The sequence below is a fragment of the Sturnira hondurensis genome, unplaced genomic scaffold (genome assembly GCF_014824575.4).
Source record: "Sturnira hondurensis isolate 20B ecotype Veracruz unplaced genomic scaffold, ASM1482457v3 Scaffold0013299, whole genome shotgun sequence".
In the NCBI taxonomy this organism is placed as follows: domain Eukaryota; kingdom Metazoa; phylum Chordata; class Mammalia; order Chiroptera; family Phyllostomidae; genus Sturnira; species Sturnira hondurensis.
In genome coordinates, this window is record NW_028085930.1 from 370,746 (window position 1) to 386,714 (window position 15,969).

The window sequence follows — 15,969 nt, forward strand, 5'->3', positions numbered from 1 at the left end:
TCCAGAAAATGCATGAACATATATTGTAAAGATGGACTGAAACAGGAAATGTGGGGCTCTGGTAGCAGCAAAATGTAAAACTCGGAAGCCGTAATGATACCATCAAGTAAAATAACAGAACACTGGTTTTATAGTATCTGGTGCTGCTAAGTGATTTTGTACATTATTTAATGTTTATTTTCCCCATTTCACATTTGGGGAAACTGAGGCAAGGAGAGATGAGCAACTCCTCAAAGGTCACACGTTAGGCAGTAGAAAAGCTGAGACGGGAACTTGGGCCGCCCGTCAGCAGAGGCTGAGCTGTCAGCCATCCTTCTGTACTGTCTCCTCATTGCCGAGGTTATTTATTTTGGGTAATTTAACAAAAGTAGCATTTGAAATGGGAATTTACAGTTTAAGATGGAACCGTAAAATTTGCATAAGATATCAGAGTGTTCATGGACGTGCATGCATGCTTGCACGTGGGGGCAGGCACAAGAGCACAGGACTGGAACTGACTAGCTCCAGGCTTCCAGCTCTGAGGCTTCCTGGCCATGTAACTCGGGCCAAGTTTATTTAACCCACCAGGGGTGTCCCTTGTCCTTAAAATGGGAAACACAATAATGCTTTCACCAGACTGTCTGTGGAGGTGGGAGGCGCTGGTTAGAAGAGTGAGAGCTGGCACAGGCTGCCCTTCCTACGTGCCGGGCACTGTTCCAATTAGGTCATTTAACCCTCACAAGAACCCGACAAGGTGGACGACACTGTAATGCCTGCTTTATAGACATGGAAAACGTGAGGCACGGATGCGTTCAACAACCTGCCCAAGGCCACATGGCCAATAAACGGTGGCAAGATTTTAACCACCGAACTGTGAACTGCTTTGCACAGCGGGCCCTGCTATCATTATTATCAATGGCACTGGTATTCAAACTACTAATTTAAACTAGCAGGGCCCTTTCATTAAAAATAAACTTTTGTTCCTATGGAAAAGGACATGCAGGTTATGATTATTACAATAGTTGTATTAACTCTGTGTTGCATATGCTCACAACTATAAACATACTGCCGCCCACTCCTATATATGATATAATAAAGGTGGAGCTGCTTTGCTTGAAGTACGGATGCACCCCCACACCTGTCTCATGTACAGCAGCCCCAATGGACTTCTGGGAGGCTGGGGTTCTGAAGAACCCAGTTTGAAACCTCCAACCCCAGGGGCAGCTTTTGCATTCTTTGTGTCTGTACATCTGATTTTGTCCTTTTTCTGGTCCTGCTCTACCCCTAGCCCAGGAATCAGCAGCCAGAAATCCAGAGACCAGAATCTTTTCCCAGGGCCCCTCTCACACTCCTGCTTTTCTTCCCCATCTTTGGTGGCCCTGTCTCTGTCTAACCTGCTGGGACATATAGGCGGCCACCAGAAGGGCTAGGCTCGAGACTCACCAGTTTTATCTGAGTTGCAGAGGATGGTTTCCTTCTCCGCCCTCACACCGGGGCTGGGGCCGTGTTTCATCCACATGGTGATGGTGAACTGGTCCGTCAGGTTCTTGGGCACAATCCCGTCGGGGATCTTGGCACCCTGCCTGCCGTCAAACTTGAAGATCATCTCACTGCTGTCCACCAGCAGTCCTGCGGTCCAGTTTGTGGCAGCACTGGGGGATGGCAGGAGGTCGATGATGCCAGAGGAGGCTCCTGCAGGGGACGGGGGACAGAAAGAAGAAAGGGTCATCCCTAATGGGGTGGGTGGCCTCACCTTCTGTACTCTGCTGCTAGGTCAGGATTAACTACACCGGACCCTTGAACAATACTGATTTAAACTGCATGTGTCCACTTATATGTGACTTTTTTTCAATAAATACTGTAAAAGTATTTGCTTTTTGATTTTCTTAATACCATTTTCTTTTGTTGTAAGAATATAGTATTAACACATATATCATACAAAATAGGTGTTAATCAACTGCTTATATTATCAGTAAGGCTTGCTGTCAACAGTAATTATGTTCAGAACATATCAGTAGTTATGTTCTGAAGGGGGTCAAAAGTTACACATGTATTTTGGGGCATGCTGGGGTCAGCACCTCAACCCCCACATTGTTCAAGGGTCAGCTGTACTCACTGTACTTATTTAGAGGTCTGTGCCGGGTCCTGAGCTGGGTGACGTAGAAAAAGAAGGGCCAAACGCCATCCCTGCTCCTGAAACGCTACAGTCTCCCTGGGGAGGCATCAGTAACCTACTCAGAAAGGTTCTGCCTGTGGCAAGACAGAGTGCAGATAACTGCCACGTAGGGAAAATATAGTGGAGGAATTTAGGAAAATGGGAATCCCCAGGGGGGTTACAAGGAGGCAGGAAGGTTCCTGGAGAAGGCCAGGGTTTGATTGGGATCAACAGATGCATTCAAGCACTCATCCATTAACCTGTCATCCACTTACTGAGCACCCAGGAGATGCCAAGACCCCTGGCAGGTGCTGGTGACGTAAAGGAGAATCAGCACAAGCCCTGAATCAGGACCAACAAGTGGACAGACAACTATGATCAGGGCTGTGATGGGGGAACATTCTAGGTCCCAATCCCATGGGGAGTGGAAGCCACCTGTACTCACTATACTTTTAAAAAAAATAACCATTGTGCAGGCCAAAGGGTACAGCAGTTCAGTTCTGGAGTCAGCCAAACTTGACTCTGACGCTTGCCAGTGTGACTTGTAGCCTTGTTGCCGTGCATAAGTCACTTTATCTTTCTGACGTCCCACCTTTCACACTACCTCCCTTCCCAGGGTGTTGTGAGGACTGAATAAGAAATTGCATTAGAGCTTTCAGCGGCCTGCTCACCATGAGGTGCACGCTCACTTCAGATCAGCTATCACTTCATCATTATTATTATAATTGTTATTATTTCTGCTACCACTGTGATTCCATACTAATGCATGGGGACCTGACCTGAAGCAGTGGGAGTATCATGGATAGATCTGTGTCTTAGGAGAATCACACCTACAACTTTGTGGAGGGCAGAGCTGAGTGAGAGGGGTTGGCCCAAAGAGAAGGCTGGATTCCCCAGCTGGGAAAATCCTTGAGCTTCTGCATCTGTACTTTCTCCACGTCCTTACATTCCACACAGGAGCAAGGCTCAGCATGGAGGAAGTCCCAGGGCCTTCCTGATACTGTCAGGAAATAAGAGCTAGAGCATCTAAGGTATGCCTGGTGCTGGGGGCCACAGGTATGGGGGTTCTCTCCTGGCTCAGGACTGACCAGTCTGTGGTAAATGCTGATGGGTTCAATGGACAGTGGTTGGGTGTCTTGCCTGCCATTTGTCAAGGATCACCGAACCTCTGAATTCTGCATAATAAAGCCTCATCTCACCCAGGGATTGAGTTCCAAAGTCAGCTACCACAAACACCTCCTATAGTTAAAATGACCCTTGAAAATCCCTCATATTGGAAACCAATATACTTCTTTGAAAATGTTCAATTCAGCCACTGTTGCCTCCGGCCTTAGAACAGATCTCTGGGTCTAAGGTGGAGCACTCATTGGCTTTCAGTTGAAAGTTTTGTTATGTGGAAAATATGCTCAGTTTAGCACTGTGAGAGGCTCACCTTGGACAGGCTTCTAGGAAGGGCAGACTCTGAGAGGGTGGAAGCGTTCAGTCTCCCATTCATGGTTACCCTGTCTCTTATGCATATCAAGGACAAATGTGGGCTGTGTTGACCGCTGTACTTACATGCATTTTTCCAGGAGTTTTTGGTTGGTAGCATGCCTGGCACCCAGTAGACACTCCATTAATGTGTACAACTAACTGCCCTTCCTCCCATCTAGTGCCTCCATGAGACGCTCTGGCCACCTACCTAATGCTCGTGTGAGCCTGCCCATCCAGCTTCCTGTCCACGCCCCACACCTCTCGTCAATGTCTACTGGTTCTCGTCCCGTTCCCCTAGGGCCTCCTTTGGTGTCTATTTTACTTACCTGAGAAGCAAATTCACACTAATGTTTTAGTGACTAACAAAGCCTTAAGGGTTATCACCCTCCAGAGCTATTTGAATGAATGAAATCCACCAACATGGTAGCCGGTAAAGACTTGGGGGTAGATTAGAAGTGGGAGATACCTGGTCTTCAGAACAAGTTCATTTTCTTAGAACTCCCAGAATAATGCAACACGGCAACAGTTTCCTTGACCAGTAATTAAATTCGCTCTGACACCAAGATTTGTCTAGCATGGAGACAGCCTGGTGACCGGCACACACAGAGTATGTGTCGGTTTCTGAAACTTCAGGTGGCCAGTGAGACGCAGCCTGAGCACTGAGGGCTCCTGACTTCTAGCTCAAGCCAATGGGGCCAGCATCACCTAGCAGGGCCCAGGGCAGAGGTGCGTGGGCCGGGCTCTACACAGCAGAACCAGGGTGGAAAGTGCCAGGGCTGAAAACTCCACCACCTGAGGGCCTTTTTTGGCTAAGGACCATGTTGTTGTTAATCAAAGGTCCCTGTAAAATCCACACTGTAATTAGCACCTTAGATTGGTGAAGGGGATACTTCTAATGTTCCCCCACACAGGTGTATAGAAAGGGGGAGAGGTATAATATAAGCACAAGTGTGTGGGCGGGGAGAAGACAGAAAGAGATCGGGAGGCAACATTGGTGGCATTTGACAAAGGCCAGCCCTGGTCAGGGTTCTTCTGTACAAGTATCCTATGCAGATCGAAGTTTATTTTTCATAGTTACAGGGCATTATTATTATTTTCCTAGGAACCTTTTTGGGGTACTGAGTCCAGACCTAAATTAAGTACTTCAAAGCTTTTTCTTAGTTACTCAGCTATGTGGTGAATACTATTACGATTCCACTTTGCAGATCAGAAACCTGAAGCTCAGTGAGCACTGGATCACAAGCAGCTAGTGAGGGGCCCATCACCAGGGCTTTCCAGTTCTTTCCTCACCCCTGAGACCTCCCCACTGCATCACCACAGTGAACCTGGAGGGGACTCGCACAACCTCCTGCACATTTTACAAACATAGAAACTGAGGCCCAGGGAGGGGAAATGGCTAAGATCACACAGCCACACAGCTAGCCAGAGTGCAGGCCCAGCTCTCAGACCCCTAGCTGACATTCCACACAGTGTAGTGTCCTGCCAAGCACACACTTCTCTCCAGCTCCCCACACGGGCGGCTGTCTGCAGAAAGGTGCACTGGAGACAGCATGTGACCTAGCAAGGCCATGGATGCAGAGCTCCCTTGTCTTCCCTGCTGAGGGGGCAGCAGGCCACCCTGCCTAACCCACAGATGTTGCCTTCTGGGAAGCCTCAAGCTGCATTTAACCAGATGGTGCAGATTCCTACAAACTCAACAGCTTGTATTTCATTTCTCAATGTACTTAAACAAATAGAGAGATGTGCCTTCTCCCAAAGTTCTTTTCTCCCTCCTGTCCCCAAGGGATCCTGTGAAGAGCAGTGGGTAAACAGATACATCACTAGCAAAGATGGTATGGCGTTGTCTGCACATTAGGGTGTATTCAAGATGCTCCTTGGGACTCGTCCACAAAGGTCCCTGGGACCCACTGGCCCGCTGAGAGGGCACATTGGATTGGGGCACAGCAGCTGCAGCTTGAACGTGGTGGGCAGGGGAGGGCTGGGAATCAGAGGGCTCAAGGTAGGGAAGCCTTTGTGAGCCAGCAAGTAGATAAAGACAGGGGTGAACGATTCAGGTTTCAGGGTACGCTGCGGTGTGAGAACCCAAATCAGCCTGGGGGAAGCTGTCAGCATCTGGCCTGCTTAACTGAGGGGTTTTCATTCTGCTCTGGATGGTCTTGGTGAGGGCAGAGTGCCCTTAGCACTTCAAGGTGGAACTGTGGCAATGGTGACTGACATGCCTCCTCCTGGTCCACCACAGCATGGGAAGGGGTGGGGATAAGCAGCAGTGTCTTGGGGGAGAGGAACCATCACAACCAAGCACAGAGGCCTCATCCTGCAGAATATTCTCATGATCGACAACATCTCTGTATTAGTTCAACGAAAGTTTGTGTAACGTCTCAGCCATGCCAGGTACTGCAGTGAGAACGCAGTGCTAAATTAGAGAGAAACGGACCCTGCCTGTCAGGAGCCAGTACAAAGCCTTTGGGTGCAGCAGTCCAGTGGCGGAGAGTCTCAGGGGAAGCAGGGAGGCTCTTGTGACAGATGCCCTAGTAGGACTGCACGGTGTGCCTCTCTGACTCACTGATATCGCTTGATGTGACTTGCTGTGACCAACGACCTGTGAGTGCAAGTCAGGTGTATCATATCAGGGCAGAACCTTTGAGAGCCAGGACATGGTTCGCCATGTGTCTTTTCCAGGTGCCACGAGAGCAGCGATGTTCTAGTAAAGGCTGTTCCTTTAGCCTGATCCCTGAAGCCCGCATGGAATAGTCACGGTCCACCCAAGAAGAACATGTGGTACAAACGATAAGTAGATCTTTGCTGCTTTCAGCCAATGAGATTTTGGGATCATCTGTCACTACAGCATAACCCGCTGTCCCAACCGATAATCCACGTAAGTGACTGATATCAGTAGATGCAATTCCCATTTTGCCAGCTGCACACCTTCACAAGGATGTGGAGGGCTTTCCGATGTCGTTGCAGGAGACCAAACCCTACTGACCTTATGACAAGACTGTTATTCTACCTCTGAGATCCTAGACAAGAGGGGATCCTCCAAGTCACTGGATCTCTAGGTGGAGCAAGATGGCCTTTGGATGGGAGGCGGGGTCAGCCAGGTTCCAAGGGCGGGGCCATGGAAACCCAGTTGCTGACCAGCCTGGCCAAGGCTACCGTAGACAAAACCCTTCTCCCCAGGATAGGAGGGCATGCCGTATGGCAGCGGCATAAAAACCTCAAAGGCATAGGCACATTCAGAAAGGCGCCCACTGCTCACCGTCATCACCCATGAGTCAGAGTGTGCAGCTCTTTACTGGTGTGTGATTAATGCTTTAACCTGACTCCCAACAGGCATGCATCAATTTTCCTTAAAGCGAGAGGCCCACTTCAGTTTTCTGGGAATAGTCACTGGCTGTGACTAAGGCGCGAATACGGTCCCCTGGAAGCTCCAGCTCTTCACAGGTATCTTGGAGGAGTGTCCTGCCGTCGGGCTATTCTGAGGGTATGAAAAGCTCTGTCAGTGATTCCTGTGGAGGACAGCTCTGTTGTGTTGCAGGTATGGTAGAAAACCAGCGACTTAACTTTTTCAGCATGTCTGTCTAAACTGTTAAGGGGTCTTCTTATGTTCCATATAACCACAAGAGTGACAGCACTTGGATGCTCAACAGATATTAGTTAAATTAATAAATATGTAACTGAGTGAATGAATCCCCTGTGAAAACCTCCTGGCTCACAGGTGCATAATTCTGAGAACAACTAAATGTCTAGCGACCTGAACTACTCTGACAGATCAATCACTGGGTTTAATGGCAGGCGCTCATTCTGTGGTCTTTCCTCCAACAAGACCTGTTCTCGCAGTGCACGACCCCACATACAGAACAGCGGGGGGACGTGGGTGGGAGCTGCTGGACAGCTGCCAGGAGTCCTGTGATCCTGAGCAGGAACAGCCCCTGGCCCTGGGCTCTGAAGGTGCGTGTGTCCTAAATACTTTTCTATTTACTATAATATGCAGTGACTTAAGGTCACTGAAGCAGGCCTTTTCTTCAGCTGTGGTTAATGTCAAATTTAATTTGGTCAAGAGGTCTTACCAAGGGTTTCTCCATGCGTTTCATACCCAAGGCAGTGCTGTGACACTTCACCTCCAGGAAGCCAAGTACTGAGACGTCCCCTCATCTTAAATATCTGAATTAAGAGGAAATGATAAGCAGTCTGCCCAATTTCTCCTAGAAGCCTGGCTTTACGTAAAGCAGGGGCAGTCGAGGGGCCTTCTTAGGCTATATCCAGCCCACGAGCTGAAGGGGGCATGGGTTAAGGGCCCTGAATATGTTTGCTTCGAGGCGGAGCAGGAGTGTCTCAGGGTATAAGCCCCAGGCAGCACTTCACTGGAACCAACAAGGCTACTTCAGGTGCTGCAGCTCCTGTCAGGTACGTCCCAACAGCAGGCTTTGCGCCTGTTACTGTCCGACTCCCCCATCACTGCTCCCCATGGAGCTGATGCTGCAGGAGAAGGAAGCAGGTGGGCAATGACCAGGCTTCGTAATGCCCCTGTGGGGAGACCCCCCTGCTTGGGTCACTGCGCAATCAGAGCATCACAGGAGAGAGAGCAGAATTCAAAGTTACCCAGAAAGTACCTCGGTGAACATAGAGGGCAAGAGAACATTGACTAAAGGAAAGGGATTAGAATGAGGAAGGGGGAAGAGAGCATCCTAGCAGGAAGAAAACATGAGCAAGGGCTTAGGGATGAGAATAAGCCAGGCGTGGGGATAAGCGAGGTGTGCTGGCCAGGAAGAACATCAGGAGGAAATGGGCTGTGGTAATGGATGGGCAGGGTGTGGGCAGGTCTTCTGGAGGGTCAAGGGTCAGGCTAGAGCTGGGCACACACACCTGGATGTTCCACTGGTGACGGTCATCACTGCTCCTAACCCTGTTCTTGCCCTGGATTCCTAGTTCTCATTGGAGGTACCCTCGTACCTCCACTCCCAACAGCTAACACATCACTAAATCTTACCAATTTTGCCTCCGTGCTCTGTCTTAAATTCATGCCAACTGCCACTCGCTTGGTTCAGAACTAACTATATCCTTCTTAGACTATGGCAAGAACATCCTAATTGATCTCCCTGTTTCCATCCGAAGTCAATAAAGATTTGTAGAATAAAAAAATGCATGAATGCTGAGGCTGAAAATGTCATGGCAGCTCCCTGGTTAGGAAACTCCGTAAGAAACTTGCCTACCACCTGCTGAAACACATACAGAAGCTTGTCCCCAGAACTTCGGTTCCCACAGGACTCAAGAATCACAACCCAGACTCTGTTTTAGAAGAGATGGAGCCCGCATCTCCTTTGCAGCTTGCAGGCATCCTGGGGCCCAATGAGTTGCCTCCTTCCGAAGGAGGCGCCAGCACCAGATGTGCGTCTGATTCTCACTCTTTCGCATCTGCCTTGTTTCCCCAGAGTTCCGCCTCAGAGCAATTCAAGGTTCAGACTCAGAATATGGCAGCAGGGGTGGCCCTGCCCACCAGGGTTCCTTGGACAGAGTTCCCATCAGTGCAGAGGGTGGCACTACCAGGAAGGTTCACCAGACAGACGCGCAGATATCTCCTAACAAAAGGTCTTTCCGAGCACCAGATAATCTTGCGTGCACCTTGGGGGAAGCTGCTTTCCTGACCGAATTAACCTGCCCTCCTGCAAGGGGAGCTGGCAGTGCAGAGGAATGAGCTGTGTTAACATCGAATGCAATTTTGTTCTAAAGTTTCTTACCTCAGAAAATCCTTCTCACTCTCCATATCTCCTCATCTCTCCCGGCAACATTCAAAATCAAATCACAAGTGCATGCCCTTGGGCCCATCTGATCTTTAACAAGCCGATTCCATCATCTCCTTATAACCTGGAGGAGTTTAGGAAATGACTATAACCCATGGTAGCTCTTAGCGGAGTGGGGTCCAGTCGACTCATAATTTAGGTGCACAGGAAGCAAAATGGGATACTCATTCAAAGTAAGCTGTCTGAGACAGCTCTCCATACGCAGAGTGGGGGAGAGCACTGGAGGCAGTTTTCCGGATATTGCGGGCCCCTTATATCCATTTTTGCAGGAGCCGTTTGGGATATTGATGGTGTGGTGATTTCCCCGCTCCGCTACATCCTCCTGGAGAAGTCTGTGTCCCCACAGGCCTTCCCTGTCGGCTTGGTGACATGACAAATGGAACATGGTGATACCCAAGCAGGGTTTATTTCATATTCAGTTCTGAAAGTTTCACTTGGTTCTTTAGGCAACTAACAGTGTGGATGAAGGTGTGCGTGGGGGGAGGGACAACATTAAAGAGGGAAAAGTGTTCCCAAAACAGTAGTGGAGGGACCCCCAGGAGGGGATGGCAGGTGTTACCTCAAATACGGGCCCCGTATAGGACTGAGTTCCCCACGGCTCTGCTGCCAAGCCACATGTGAGTTCTTGAGTATTTTTGAAGAGAACAAAGAAGAAATAAAATATATTTGGGTGGTGATAAAGGAGGCCCATCAACACATCCGTCTTTTTCACAAAGCCCATGGGACCATTCCCACCATACTGAACATCTTCTTCTCCTACAGGCTGACTTGAGAGACTCACATGCTAGCTGCAAAGGCCTAGCCTCCCATCACAGATACTGAGCTAAAGAGACTTTCCTTCTGATAGATCTCCCTTCAAATTCTGGTTACCACTTTCTATCTGTGTGACCTTGAACAAGTCATGCTCCCTCTCTGGTCCTCAAATTTTACCCCTATAAAGTTGGATGCCTAAACACCCTTCCCACACTGAAGATGAGAAAATTAAACCAGGATGTGTGCCTGAAGAGTCTGGCAGGCTGTGCAAAGTAGGTGCTCAGTAAAGCTCAGCTGCCTTGTGTAGCACGCCTCCCTCAGCCCAGTTGCCTCGTTGCTGGCCTGCTCCTTCCTCATGGCACCATCTCTCGGCCCACGGACAGCAGGCCCCTCCCTCCACACCTGGACACCTTCGCTTTGCCCATCTCTCCCCTACGCAAGCCCTTCTCCTCTGGCGTGGGCAGCCAGGCTGTGCTTCACTGGCACGCGGCCTGAGCAGTCTCGCACGGCCCCCAGCTTGGTGTGATGCTTTGTGATTTTAGTACTAAAATGCTTCATGATGTTTTGAAGAAGGGTCTCACATTTTCATTTGCACAGGGCCCTGAAAATTATGTAGCCTGTCCTGTCGAGGGGAGACCAACCTCTCCCCAAGGGACTGACAGGGCCCTTTATGTTGGCCCCTGGTAGATGCCTCTCTACAAACCAACACAGCAGAAGGAAGCCGGTGTTTCTTCAGGCCCCTGTGCAAGGTGCTCTTAAACCCTTTGTGTTGTTAATCACTCTTTCACTGATGAAAAATGGAGGGTTTGTCACTTTACTTGCCCTCAGCCGTGCAATTGGTAAATGGTGGGGTCTGATCCGGGTGCCTGCTGCCAAAGCTGTGCCTTAGGACCCTCTAACCTCACTGAATAAACTCAATATTGATTCAGGAATTCCATATACCAATGTGGTGGGAAGGGCTCATTCTCCCATAACATAGTAAGATATGCTTTGTATCAAAAAGTCCCCACAGGGAAAAACCTACCACATAATTTCTGAAGGGATTTCTCGGAGTAGGTCTCCCGGTCACACCCCTTCCCGATGTAATTGGTCTGCAGCTCTGTGGTGATCTGGATGGAGGACACGGCTCCGTCACACGTCTCCAGGTGGATGCTGGGGAACAGGGGCACGCTCCCTGAGCCAGGCTGGTACTCAATCCTCTGGGCCCAGTCTGAATAAACAAGGAAAAGATTAAAGTGAGTCAGGTACAGCTGGTTCTGCTATGACACTTGTTTTGAATACGTGAATTTGTCCCAACACAACTGATATATTAGGGAATAATTTGAAGATAACAGGAATTTCACATCTGCTTATGCAAAATTGCCTCCCTGAGAAATACCAGGTGAGTGCAGGGAACTGCACCCAGCTGAAGCCAGCCATTTAGCAAGGCACAAAAAAAGGTGCACATGTGCACATCTCATACGCCTTCCAGCTACTGGGCTCACCGCGTGCTAGGGGCTGCACCCACCTGCCCCTGTGGCTACACCCTCACATCCCATTCGGACCTTTCATCCACCACAGTAACACACAAGCTGCAACCTTTCCCACATCCACCCCCATGAGCAAAGGCCAGGCCTCCTCAAGGTAAAGTGCCCTATTTATTGTAGTACTTCTGCGTTTCTTAGCCATTTAACCAGTGTAAAACTGTGTTAACGCTTTTTTTTCTTTCCCTCTTTTTTATGTCACCGATGATGTTTTTGAGTGTTGTGCGCCTTGCCCCACTTCCCCCATTTTGTCTAATGTGATTTTTAGGAACGCATATGTCTTATAAAACAAAAAACATATCAATAGTTCAAGGACTATGGGAGGTCATGAGGCAGGGTGCAATGATTCTTTCCCAAACATTCAGGACTGTGACCTACTTAAGGAGGGCCCCACTTAAGGAGGGTCCTCATTATTTTTAGTGGAAAAATAATTTGGAGACAAGAAAGCACTGGAGAGAAGTAAAATTACAATTAAAACGGCACCACATGAACCCTGGAGTAAGTGTACACATTAACGGATCGAAACAGCAAGACCAGCGGTTGGAAGTCGGAGCCAGGTCCAGGCACCGTTTGCAGTGACCGGTGACAGCACCTGCCGACACAGTGAGCATCCCACATCCTACAAGGGTGCACGTCTGCGAGGTATGTGTCACCTAAGGCCAGTTTGTGGGTAGTGAAACGAGGGAATTGAATCATGAAGAAACATGGGTTATGGAAACTATTAGTTTATGAATCACAAATGTTTGTCACATAGAATATTGCCAGCTGTTCTCCTTTGTTGAAGTAGAAATGAAAATCTATGGAACTGCTTGACCTCACCCGTGAGAAATTCAGATAGTCCTGTATTTGTGGGCCAGTCTGCAGCCACCAGGGGTCTCGTGTTACAGGCTCCCAGTGGGCCAGTGGCCATCAGTTTGAGCTGTGCCAGCCAGTAGAGTGGAGAGGGCTGGGGCCAGCCAGATGGCTTTGTTCACTGAGCAACCATTTGTTGGGGGGTTTCCACGTACCAGGCTCTGCTTGGAGCATCATGGATAGAACAGTAAAGGAGTCAAGAAAGGTCCTCACCTTGTGGAGCTGGGGGAGAGAGGCAGATAGTGAATAAGAGTATGCTGTCCTATCAGAGAGGGTAAGTGCTACAGAAGGAAAAGCAGTCACGGAGACGGCATCTTTAGAGCAAGAGAGTTCCTGTCTGAGCTGAGGCTTGAATGTCAAGCATGGATGTGTGGGAAGCTCCAGAAAAGCTTGTTTGGAGCAGATGCAACTATAATCTAGGCTTGACTCTGTCAGGTCAGAAAGGTCTTGGGCAGGTTAGTGAAGGGCTCCAAGCCTCAGGCACCTCATCAATAAAATAGGGGCCACGGCACTGACCTTAGACAGAGTTGGGGTGGGGACCAAGGGTGACAGTATAAGTCTGGCAGGCAGTGGGGCCCTGATCAGTGTTGTTCTGGGAGAGGCAAGGAGAAGCAGGGTCCACAGGGGCAGTATCCCTCTACACTGCAACCCCGCCACATGTGTGATAGCCATGTGATCTGGGTTTATGCCCGAACCCCCGCATTAATCAGCTACTCTTTAAGGGGTTTTCTCAGGGTGCACCACGAGCAGAGGTTGCACACCAGGGTTGTGAGGTTCATCTCCAGGGAACTGGCCATGGGAAGATACTTGGCTGAGAAAGATTATATGTAAAAGAGAATATACCCAACTACATGTTTTTTTTTAAATTTATTTATTTATCTTTAGAGGGGAAGGGAAGGAGAGAGGAAGAGAAACATCAATGTATGGTTCCTTCTCGTGCATTCCCTGCTGGGAACTGGCCTGCAACCCAGGCATGTGCCCTGACTGGGAATCGAACCGCGATTGTCTGGTTCGCAGGCCTGCGCTCAATCCACTGAACTACACCAGCCAGGGCCCAACTACATGTTTTTCCTCAAAGCTCCCAAAAGCCGAGTCTGGACTGGCCTATCATCTCCCTATGGAGCTGCTATAGCCCATGTTCCAGAGGCTCCAAGTTCAATCTCAAGGACAAACCACTGGAGGAGAGGAGGGCTTTTTGGAGCATGTATCGGAAAGTCATAATGCTGTAAGGCACAGTCCACGAACACACACCCAGCCTCGCAGTGTGTCCTCCTTGTAGTGTGGGTCCTTGAAATGTTTCGTGCCCCTGTGCATTTGATCATGCTCTTTCTTCTGCATGGGGCTCCCTGTCTGTCCCTTTCTGTTTTGTCATCTGTGAGACCTTTCAAGATTTTTGTGGTTTGGGTAGAAACCCCCCTCTGTGCTCTCACAGCATCCTAAACATTAGACTGTGGCATTAGACTCCAAGCTTCACGGTTACTCTGAGTCCCCGCTATGCTGCACAATGCCTGCACAGAGGAGATGGTCCCTAGACAGTTCTAGGAAGTGTTCATGAGTCCTACTGGATGTCCTATTGAAATTAACCATTTGTCTGCCTGCCTTCCCCAGTAACTGGAAACTCTTTAAAGGCAGGTTTTCTGATGTTTATTTTTGATCCTTCCACACCTGGCTCGGTGCACAGGAAATATTAGCCAGGTGAATCTGGGGATCCCCAGACACCTGACCTTCACTGGTGTCCTGGAAGCTCTTCTTGAGCCACAGACACAACCCATGGCCTGTACACAGCCCCTCCCCTCAGGCCTACAGCACCATCCATCCCAACAGCTGCCCAGGACATGTCTGGTTCTCTTTGTTCTCAGCAGGGCAATTGGTTCAGACTCGATGATGGGAGAATTTGCTTCCTAATAACAAGAAATGCCATCAAGGAGGAGGTCTCTTTTCCTTCCCTCTCTCCCTCCTCTCTTCTTGGATCCTCTCTTTCTGCCGAGAAGCAGATAAAATGATAGAGACAGTGGTTTTGGCCATGGGGCCTTGATGTGAGTCCCATAGCACCAGCGCCTTACTATATATGGTTGTGATTTTGCCTGCTCCTCATAAACCCTCAGAAGCAAGCCTCATGAGGTCACCAAAGCAAGTGGCAGAAGTGATGTTCCTAAAAACTCTTTTTGTGCCTGATTTCTCTCCAGGGAGGGTCTTGCTTCTCTAGCCGTACAATGACAAGAGGAATTGTACAAAACTCTGCCCTAGCAGAGGCTCTCCTACTTCTCCCAGTGGGCAGAGATGTCCCACAACAGCTCCTCCGGGAACCTCCTCTGTTGGAGATGCCCAGGGCATGTGCGGTATCTAGTCCCATTATTTTGTGGGCATTGCGAGCATTTCTTTCTCATCTAAATATTTTGGTGGTTACCTTTGATAGTTTTGATAAAACTTCTACCTTAAATCCTTTTAAAAGAGGTGCAAATAAAGAAGCAAATAAATAATGAAGGAAAATCAGTACAAGTAGCCTTAGCAGAGTTTTATTCCTCTTGTCATTGTACGGCTAGAGAAGCAAGGCCCTCCCCCTGGGGAGAAGTCAGGCACAAAAAAAGTTTCTAGGAACATCACTTCTGCCACTTGCTTTGGCGACCTCATAGGCTTGCTTCTGAGGCTTTATGAGGAGCAGGCAAAACTGCAACCACATAGTAAAAGAAATCGACGAAGCTTTCTGGGAGTAGCATCCTCAAGAGAGTGGGAAACTCCTACACACACCTTTCATTTGCTGAGATGGAGTTGGGGTGGGGGTTGAGAAAGCAAAAGCAAGTGATCAAGTTCAGACTTTGCCACATGGAATGTCAACTCATTCTTACTTCCTGAAGGGCAGGATAGCGTGATAGTTAAAAGTATGCCCTCTAAATTCTGTATGTCTGGGTTCAAATCCCAGTCCTTCCACTTTCTGTGTCACTTCGGGCAAATCACTTACTCTGCTTGGGCCTCCGTGTTCTCTCCTGTGAAAGTGGTACCTACCACGCAAGGTGTGCAGGGATTGAAAGTGGAGTCGTTTCAGCACCAAACACAAGGGACATGTAGAATAGGTATATCATGGTTAAAATATCATTTATTCAATAATATTTATGGTGGGAAATAAGAGGACCTGCAATTATTAAGCACTGACAAGGTGCTAAGCTCTTTTACATCTATTTTTTTCATGTAATCCTCTCAGCAGCCCAGTGAGTGGGTGTTATTATCTTAATTGCACAGCTGACAAAAACCATGGTACAGGTTGATTTGACTTTGCCCAAGGCCACACACACAGCCCTTTCAAAATAACTCCTCCGTAATTCTGAGGATTTGCCAGAACTGAGTACAATAGCAACTTTTTACAGATTCAGTTTTGAACATTTACACGGATACAAAAGGAAAAGGTGATCATCTCTGATGTTGGCAAAGGATCAAGAAG

The 15,969-nt window shown here is 48.7% G+C and overlaps 1 protein-coding gene across 1 annotated transcript in view; it reads right to left on the reverse strand.

The window, feature by feature from the left end:
- CLSTN2 (calsyntenin 2) overlaps positions 1-15,969 on the reverse strand; it is a 588,535-nt gene that overhangs the window by 85,703 nt on the left and 486,863 nt on the right. The window contains exons 6-7 of the mRNA XM_037061175.1: positions 11,183-11,368; positions 1,423-1,671 (exon numbers count right to left, since the gene is read on the reverse strand). Of these exons, the coding sequence (XP_036917070.1) occupies positions 1,423-1,671; positions 11,183-11,368 (435 nt within the window). The remainder of the gene's footprint in view (positions 1-1,422; positions 1,672-11,182; positions 11,369-15,969) is intronic.